General features: G+C 41.1%; 2 protein-coding genes across 4 annotated transcripts; both read right to left on the reverse strand.

Moving 5' to 3' along the window:
- Nucleotides 1-696: 696 nt before the first annotated feature.
- Nucleotides 697-5,746, reverse strand: LOC113461453 (disease resistance protein RGA2-like). 3 transcript variants are annotated; one of them, XM_039121124.1, is made up of 3 exons: nt 2,414-5,746; nt 1,161-1,248; nt 697-1,033 (listed from the first exon to the last, which is right to left on the reverse strand). In XM_039121124.1, the coding sequence occupies exon 1, from the start codon at nt 5,651-5,653 to the stop codon at nt 3,506-3,508; it is 2,148 nt and encodes a 715-aa protein (XP_038977052.1). In that variant the 5' UTR covers nt 5,654-5,746; the 3' UTR covers nt 697-1,033; nt 1,161-1,248; nt 2,414-3,505. The 3 variants fall into 3 exon arrangements, with proteins under 3 accessions (XP_038977052.1, XP_038977051.1, XP_038977050.1); XM_039121123.1 differs by having other exon boundaries at nt 1,161-1,529; XM_039121122.1 differs by having other exon boundaries at nt 1,161-5,746.
- Nucleotides 5,747-6,267: 521 nt separating this feature from the next.
- Nucleotides 6,268-7,900, reverse strand: LOC113461454 (sister chromatid cohesion protein SCC2-like). Its single transcript, XM_039121121.1, has 3 exons — nt 7,695-7,900; nt 7,016-7,273; nt 6,268-6,339 (listed from the first exon to the last, which is right to left on the reverse strand). Exons 1-3 carry the CDS (start codon nt 7,782-7,784, stop codon nt 6,268-6,270), a joined length of 420 nt encoding a protein of 139 aa, XP_038977049.1. The 5' UTR covers nt 7,785-7,900.
- Between the last annotated feature and the right edge of the window lie 967 nt (nt 7,901-8,867).

Consider the following 8,867-nt stretch of genomic DNA (forward strand, 5'->3'; position numbering starts at 1 on the left):
GACAATCATCGTGTGCATCTTCTCTAACAAATCCAACTTGCATGCAGTATCCAACGTTTGGAGTTGCATTGCAGCATTACTAGCTTCCGCAGCTTTGTGATGTCCTAGCAATCATCGTAGGAGAGACTGCATTCTAAACTCTACCAACTCCAGATTGCTCGGCACATTGCAGTTCTGCACGATTTTCACAGCAGGCACTCGCAAACATCCAGAGTCACCAATGAACGAAGATTTGAAATTCTTTCATGGTTGGAGCAGTTGGGAACATCCAAATCATTTAACTGAAATGAGATTTTCAAACATTCTCATCCAAACGTTTGGAGTGAAACAAGAACGCCATCTTATCAGGCCACAAGAACAAGCATTCATTTTGAGAAGTCTCGCCATCAGAGGACACCCCAAGGACATCAGAACTCGAGCAGCATAACATGTTTAGCAAGGGAAGGATATCAATAAGCACAATAATTTACCTCTTGTGATGGAAGTATCTACTGCTGACCTATTCCTGTTAAATTGGACTTCTCAATAATCTGTATCTGACATTTGGACATATGAGTGCTATGAACTTGCAACAAGACTAGGTGAGTCAAAAATCTCATATGGTATCAGAAACTTCCCTGATGGATTATGGGACCTGCATTCTGCTAGACATCAAAATTTCGAAATGCAATGCAGCAAATTATCATAGTGGAATACTAGCTAGAATATTTCTCTCCCATCTGCCACAAACAGGCAAGTTTTGCAGTTTGTTGGGGTACATCTTGGATTGTTTTTTAAACAAAATCTAAACTTGCAAAATCCCCTAAAACACTAGTCAAAATAATGCCTCCATAGGCCTGTGGCTGCGCTCTGTTCTCATAATTCCAAAATGCTACAAATTGCATGAGGAAGAACATTTAATATCCTATGCTGATTGAGAAAGAGTAAATAAAGATATTTGTATTGCCCAAAAAAGTAGAGCTTCATTGGAGTCTCCTGAAGCGTGCTAGCGATTCATGCTAGCTTTCCCATGCATTGCATGTAACCGAAAATCCTGCAACATCGAGATTGAAGAGGAACAAAGACTGTTAAATAAAAACTAATGAACAAATATGGAATACTACTAGACAAGTCATCTTTTATTATCAATAATCTTCGTAGGGAGAAGTCCAAATGCTTACCTGAAGAAAGTTTGGAGAGTTCATCCATGGAAGCCATCATACCGGTCATCCTCAGCTTGATACATTCCTCTGTTTCCCATTGCAACAACTCGATACATTTAGATCATAAAGATGTGATATTAGTCATCTATCAAGCAATTGACAAAGACAGTCAAAATTTTGTAACTGTCATCCACTGTGAAAACTTACGCGAGGAGCAAAAAAGGCATTGGGATCATAAGAAATATGACCTGACAAAAAGCTACTCCATTAATAACTTTCTATTAGTCATTCTAAGAAATTTGGGCTACAACAATTTTAGCTTTTCAGGCGGTCATAGATTCATAGCTTCCCAGTTCTCATTCTTGTCAACCCATAAATTTCCCATTCCTGCTTTGCATTTTCCGGAACCAGTTCGCAGGGCAAAGAAACAAGATCATATAAGCTACTGGATTAAGCATCAAAATGGCACAATAAATGATAGTTCTGCTAGTACTTATATGGTTCTGAACTCTGAAGATAGAAGCATAAACAACCATCATTCTACTAAGGTTCTGGACCAATGGGCAAGAGATACATATAGATAACTGAATTGCATGAAATTAAGTATTCCTTATATCAGTAACGGAGGTGCATATAGCAAGTAAATCCAACAGGAATTGTCGTAAATGCTGCAAATTTAACATGTGGAATAAAAGGAAAATCAGCTTCTACCGGAATTTATCAACAATATGTGGAAATTATTAAAATGAATTTTATTTTTAGCTGAAACAACAATAAGAAGAGCATATTTTTGAGGTTAGACAACCCTGGTTGTAGGAACTAAACAGCAGCAAAGTTTTTGAGGCTTCTCTGATATAGATAATAATTTGCAGTTTCCAGTTGCTGCATGTCATTAGAAACCAAATCCACAAGAACTGATGTTGTTATCGGTAGCCAAAAAGAAAAAGAATAAATAAATAAAGATCTAATTGCTAAGTACGTTGGCTAAAAAGAAGCATAGAATCCCTATTCTTCTAGTTCTTTTAGATGCTCTGCCTAACAATTCTATCAAATTTTTCCTTGGAAAAATAAGTCTAGAAAACTTTTCCCATTATTAGAATCAATCAAAATAAACTTTAAAACATGTATCAAGGAAATAAAGGGCTCAGCTGGCTGCTATTGCAATGTAAATATCTCATAAGCTGCTGCTAGGATAGATGAATACATCCTATCTTGAAAGGACATAAAGAAAAGAGCGATAAATTGAAGACAGGTTAAGCAAAGTTGTATACCTGGAAAGAACAGAAACCATGGTTGAAATTGATTAGAGAGCAGTGCCACTGCTGCTGGTGGCGGTGTTGTCGAAATTTATAGTGAAACTGTAGGGCGACTTGTTATAGAAGGCATGCACCGATTCATCATCTTGAGTATATATACACGCACCTGCTGGATGCCTTGGATTATTTGCCACTCTGGGCTGGCCCTTTGGCAAATTTTTGTCTTGAGTTCTGAGCTGCACCAGATCTCCAGCTTCTCCAGATGAGCCATATGTACTCCTTTCAGTAAGCATGACGGGAGCGATTTCATTTCATAATCGACCAGTTTCATCCTTTTCAAGGATTGAAGATTCTCCATCACTTGCAATTTCGGGCAGTCCTTAACCTCGAGGGTTGCGAGCGCAGGAAGGTGTGAAACTTTCTCCAGGTTGGGATTTTTCAATATATTCAATTCTTTGAGCGAACGGAGGTTCTGAATTGTCGTTAGGCTGCCCGCATGACAGATCCTCAATGTTGTCAGGGAGGTTGCGTGGAGTAGGAGACCCTCGGGAAGAGCCTTCAACTTGGGGCAGAGTAGAAGGTGCAGGTGCTTTAGGCATGGCATTGCTTGTGTGCCTTTGTCCCAATTCCATTCCTGCCAATTACGCATATATTTGAACTCTAGTGTCTCCAGCTTGGGGAATGCACACTTGGAAGAATCTACTCTTGCTCTACCGCCGACCAAAAATTCAGGTCCAACGTCTATGACTGATGCAGCACCCTCGATGTGGAGAAATTCTAGATGAGGGAGCAACCCACAAGGTGGAAGCTGCTCACAATAATTGCAATAGTGTAGCTCCAACCGCCTCAAATGTGGAAAAAGAATTGATGTTGATGAAGATGTCTCTGCCATCCACTTTGAGAACTCACGGCCGAAGTAACACGCAATGCTCAGTCGTTCCAGGCAGGGAGGAGGGTGGAGCTCTTCAAACACCTCCTCGATTCTCCTCATCTCCTCCTCAGTGGGTTGAAGGCTTAGCGTGCATCTCAGCTCGAGTGACCAAAGCTTGGATTTGTTTCCAATTTCGGCTGCTTTTGCCTCAGAGCTGCTGGATATGCCACTCCAACTTATTTGATTGAGAGATCCGTGAGACACGAGAGAGATCTCAATTCTTTCATCGTGCAGTTAAATCCACGTAGTAGTTGAAGATTTTGAAGCCTCCCTAGCCCCGCGGGCATCCCCACCACCCCCGTCTCAAAAAGATCGAGGCTCCTAAGGTTGTGTAAATTCACGATACTGTTGGGAAGGCGAGAAAGGGACCAACAGAAGTTGACAGTCAAGTACTGGAGATTTGTGAGATTTCCTATGCTTTCTGGTATCACGCTTATCTTGGTGCATGAGATATTCAAGTATCGTAAATTTCTGAGATTCCCTATGCTTTCCGGCATGACACTTATCTGGGACGACGACATATTTAGGTACCTTAGGTGTTTGAGGTTCCCCAAAGAATCCGGCAACCTTTGAATATATGAGAAAACCAGATCCAGCAATCTTAAACGAGAAATTTTATTAAAAACAACATCTATCTGGGTCTCAGACATCTGAGTCCCTCTCCATATTAGAGTTCTCAGCGAGTCCTGTTTTACTAACACATCAAAGATTTCCGTTGTTTCACGGCCTCTTACGTATGCCCGACGTAGCTTCATCGGCCCGTTACTGCTGCCTGCTTCATGTCCCTTCCTAACAACCGAGCTCTCATCTCGTGCCAGATACTGAGCAAGACAGTGCAAGAGGTCATGCATCTGGAATTCACCTCGATCTTTATTAGATTCCGCATATGGCTGCAGAAGATTCCGCATAATTAACTCTCTATAGTACTCTTCTGCTGTCTCTTCAACAGTCGAACTCCCCTCAGCTTTCACAAATCCCTCAGCAATCCAAAGTCGAGTAATAGTATCCATATTGATTATGCAGTCTTCAGGAAACAATGAGCAGTATATAAAACATTGCTTCAGATAGCTTGGTAGGTCTTCGTAACTCAAATATAATGCTCCCTTAACCTCCTCAGGAAGCCCGGATGAGGACCATGCAGTGCTTTCAAGAACTCCATTCCAAGTTCTCCTGGTCTTCTCCTTCGTGCATAGAACCCCTGCAACCGCTTTGATGGCTAGAGGAAGGCCATCACATTTCTTAACAATCTCCATCCCTATGTCCTTGAGATGCTGGATCTCTCCCTCCTCTCCTGTCAAGACCACCTTCTTGCAGAGCAATGACCAACTATCCTCTGAAGACAGTTTGTGGACGTAATGGGTGTGCACTGCCATCATCTGCTTCGCGATCTGTTCATTTCTTGTAGTGACAAGGATCCTACTGCCAGCAGCACAACTTTTTACTGTGTTACATAACAAGCCACACCAAACCTTTGCGGTCCAAAGATCATCAAGGACAAGAAACAACTTCTTACCCCTAAGACTGCTCTCGACTTCGGGCTCAAGCGAGGACTTACTCTGATCCCGGGCAAGCTCATTCTTGTTTCCGTCGTAGATATCTCTCAGCAAATTTATCTCATCAAACTCTTGCGATATACACGCCCACTTCTTCACTGAGAACTCCTCCTGAATCCTCTGGTCATTATATATCCTTCTAGCAAGTGTGGTCTTACCAATCCCCCCCGCACCCACAATTGTGAAAACAAGAATGTTTCTCCGTCCGTCATCCTTAATTACCGAATCAACCAAGCTCTGAGTGTGCTCTTCAATTTCAGATCCTACAATATCAATCTCACCTACAGGAGATGTCATGCGACTACTTTGAGATGTCACTGGCTGCTTGTCATGGGAAGTGAGTTCAACAAGATTGAGATCAGACCTCCCCTTCCAAATTTCCTCAAGCTTCAGATTGAGTCCTCTAATTTTCGTGCCAATCTCATGAGCAACTAGAGGCTTTCTGATGCAAGAGAGAAGGGGGAAGGGGAAGCATACCGAAGAAGTGGAGGAAGAACCTTCACAACACTTGTCGGCCTCGATGCGATAGAGGTCGAGGATGTCATCAGCGTCGTACATGAAATCCTTGAGCTCCTTGAGCCAGTCATCCACGGCCTCATCATTGATCCTCTTCCTCTCGGCATCGGCAAGGAGTTTGCTGATCTTACGGAGCTTGTTCTGGAGCTTTTTGATCTCGCCTGGCACACCCAAGAGCATGTCAACCTCTTTCTTCGCCGACTCGACCAGTAGTTCAGCAAAACTGGAGACGAAGGCCTCCAATATCATCGCCATCTTCTTCCTAGACTAGTTGGGACTGGGAGCAAAGGAAGAGAGCTACCGGCGATCAGGGTCGGGCATCGATGCAGGAATCTAATATGAAATGGAATCTAATAGAGACTGCTTACAGCCTCCCCGCTCCAGTCCCTATCCACCAATTTTCAATGGGCTAAAAATATGAGCCGTGAGACAAGGCATCGTGTCCACGGCATTGACTCCAAGGCATCGTGTCCACGGCATTGACTCCAACGGGATCCACTGCGGTGCGTGCTTGCACCGAAGAAAATTCTACTGCGCCACATCATCAATCATCGAGACAAATGGCTCACGTGGCAGCTACCGAGTGCTGTACGGCACAAAACACGCACAACAGGAATACAGGATCCAAACTCGACTCGATTTCCCAAAATGAAATTTCTAGCCACTCTTTCCCACCATCCAATAGAGCCTGTCAGCACGGCACCGCTGGAAAGAGAACAGAAGTGAAGGAACGATAGAAAATGAAGGAAGACGGATAAGAGAACAGAGCTCTCTCATGCCCACTAGCTGCTGTCCCTTCGATGATTACAGTCGTAGAACACATGATAGATACATATAATCATCTTTATGATACATTAAGAAGAAATAATTTATCTCATCTCTGCTGGTTGCAGCTGATCACCATAGCGCATATGCTGGGAATAAGGTTTTAGAGTTCCATCCTGCAGGAAAAAACGAAGCATTTAAGGGAGCTACCACATGACATCTGTTTGACTTTTGCCGATTCCTCTAACAAACGAGAAAAAGAAAATTTCACAAAAAATATAAATCAGCTGTTGTTTTCATTTTATCATCTTCAAAGCAGGGGACCTTAAACAATAGTGTGCTAATTCGAAATTTGAATCGTTCCAGCTCCACCAACAGATGTTCCCCTCCTGATGTTCTTGGAAAGCTTACAGAGATAATTCTGCTTGTTGCCCATATCAGCTGCAGCCATGTTACTATTGCATGTACAGGTCATTGAAGGTACGAAAGTAAAAAAATCTCAACTTACATGATGCCCATGGAAGAATTATTGTTTTTCACAAAATTAACACATTTCATTTGCCAATATAGAAATCACTTTTCAATTGACATAAGATTGACAAAACTGGGCCAGCCTGCTTCTTCCAAACATGCATCCATATCACTTTGAAGCTAATATACTTGAAAGGTCGGCATAGACAGCATGTAAACCAAAACCTGATGGGTTATGATGCCATGGCGAACTAGACAAACTACCACAATTAATTGCCATTACTTTGAAACAGGAGCACAATTTGAATGGTCCTACTTTGTCACTACTATTGAATAATTCCCACCCCAACCCTTCCTTCTCACTATAATCATATAATGTACAGTAATGTCGCACAAGTTATAATTACAACTGTTGTTGTCTGGTAACCTGTTGCCATTGCTTTTTTCGTTTCTAAAGTCGAGCCTTCGTGGCCCTCCCATACAGTCGTCATCATCATCTTCTCCATCATCATCATCTTCACCTTTATCCCGCGGAGCTTTTCCACCTCTCAAACTTCTTGGAGTAGGTCGTTTCCTCTTGACATTAGCTGTGCACGTAGCATAATCCATAGCATCTTCCCTAAACAACCTCTTGAACTCCTGCATTACAATATCATATTATGAATTAGTGCAATATGGAAATTTTATATTGTCAGGGGCACGAGAAAATGCTTAACACTAATAGGATAATAGATTTTAACCTTTAAAACAGTCAATAATAGGGCTATGGTTGGGAAGTAAAGGGAAATACAACATGAAATGTTTTCAGCCAAGTGTTGCTCTATAGTTATATGACTAATTAGCCAATAAAATGGAAGCATATTTACTTTGATGTGAAGCTGAAGGCTGACCAAATTGCTGATAGATGTATGTCCGACAAAATAGGTTTTCAACATAAGATAGGAGAAACGACAACCAAATGTCCAGAAGATCCAAACACTTCATGGTGAAAAATGTGAGATTATATTAGCAGTGCAGAAATACGGTGTAAATTAAGAAATCTAAAGTTTTAGTGGCAAACCTGGTATTTTTGAACCATATCTTCATAGGAAGTAGGCAAAATGATAGGAGCACCATGGATGTTGAAGGGAATATTTTGCTTAGATAGCATCTCTCCAGGCTTTGGATTCCTTTAGGCAAAATGCCTAATTTGGAAAGAAATGTAGATTTCATTAACTGGCTTGAGATAATTAAATGTACATGCACTGCAGCAAAGAACAGGCAAGAAATGACTGATAAGTTAAGAAAGAACAGACGTGGCACTAGGCATCATTTAAACCATACACAATGTTTAAATATCTTTTAAGCTTTAGAAGGAGTTGCAGAGCTAATGCATCAGGGCAATCAGCCTGAAAAGCAAACAAAATGTCAAAAACCACTAGAAAATAATTTGTAAATGAAACTACGATAACATTACAATAGCACTGCTACTATAGCCAAACAGAAAATCCATGACTTCCATAAAAAATCCAAAACCTCATCAAATCATATACAGAAAAAATATGAAAGCAATATAAGAACGGAAGTTTCAACATAAATAGCCCATTGACAGAAACAGAGACAATAGTGAAATGTGCAGTTGATTCTCATCCTTCTGAAGCCAATCACAGAAAATTTACAGAACAAAACAGAAACAATTAATTTGCATGCTTTGTATCTGCCAAAACCATTGCAACTATTATCAGACTGAACAGAGAAAGTTGTTTAAAATATCAAATATATTTTTTTGCATTAGATTTCATATTTTTATTTTTTTTAAAATATCAAATAGGGCCTGAATTTTTCTTCTTTTAGTAACTTAAGGTGGCTGCAGATGACATTATTAAAACATATGGTGAGCAAATATATTTTCCCTCCCTTCTTTTGGGGGGCAAAGTGCTTGTCCTGCATTTTAGACTTTGTGTCGCTTGTTACTTGCATATCCCAACATATAGATTTCTATGTACTTCATTTAGTTTACTTTTTGCCGAAGCATTACTATGCTCTGGGAAGGATCAGACACAAACCAACAGCATGATGATATTGACTAACGACGTGGAGAAAAGGAAACTGCTACTTTTTAAAGTCATTATAGGAAATCAATGTAGGAAGCCCCTTGAGGTCTTTATTATTTATTTATGGCCAGTGTTGGGGGAAAAGTGTTGCCGCATCCTCGGCCGAGCCCGTTCCGCCGAGCAGGGGCCGGCCAAGCAAG

Source organism: Phoenix dactylifera, unplaced genomic scaffold (genome assembly GCF_009389715.1).
Source record: "Phoenix dactylifera cultivar Barhee BC4 unplaced genomic scaffold, palm_55x_up_171113_PBpolish2nd_filt_p 000978F, whole genome shotgun sequence".
Taxonomy (NCBI): domain Eukaryota; kingdom Viridiplantae; phylum Streptophyta; class Magnoliopsida; order Arecales; family Arecaceae; genus Phoenix; species Phoenix dactylifera.

Excerpts from the sequence above, each read along its gene's own strand:
- LOC113461454 (XM_039121121.1), bottom strand. The coding sequence starts at position 7,784 with ATGCTATCTAAGCAAAATATTCCCTTCAACATCCATGGTGCTCCTATC. Across the intron at positions 7,274-7,694 it reads ATATGGTTCAAAAATACCAG|GAGTTCAAGAGGTTGTTTAG; the intron begins GTTTGCCACTAA and ends ATTGTAATGCAG. Across the intron at positions 6,340-7,015 it reads ATAACTTGTGCGACATTACT|GATGGAACTCTAAAACCTTA; the intron begins GTACATTATATG and ends TTTTTCCTGCAG.
- LOC113461453 (XM_039121124.1), bottom strand. The coding sequence starts at position 5,653 with ATGGCGATGATATTGGAGGCCTTCGTCTCCAGTTTTGCTGAACTACTG.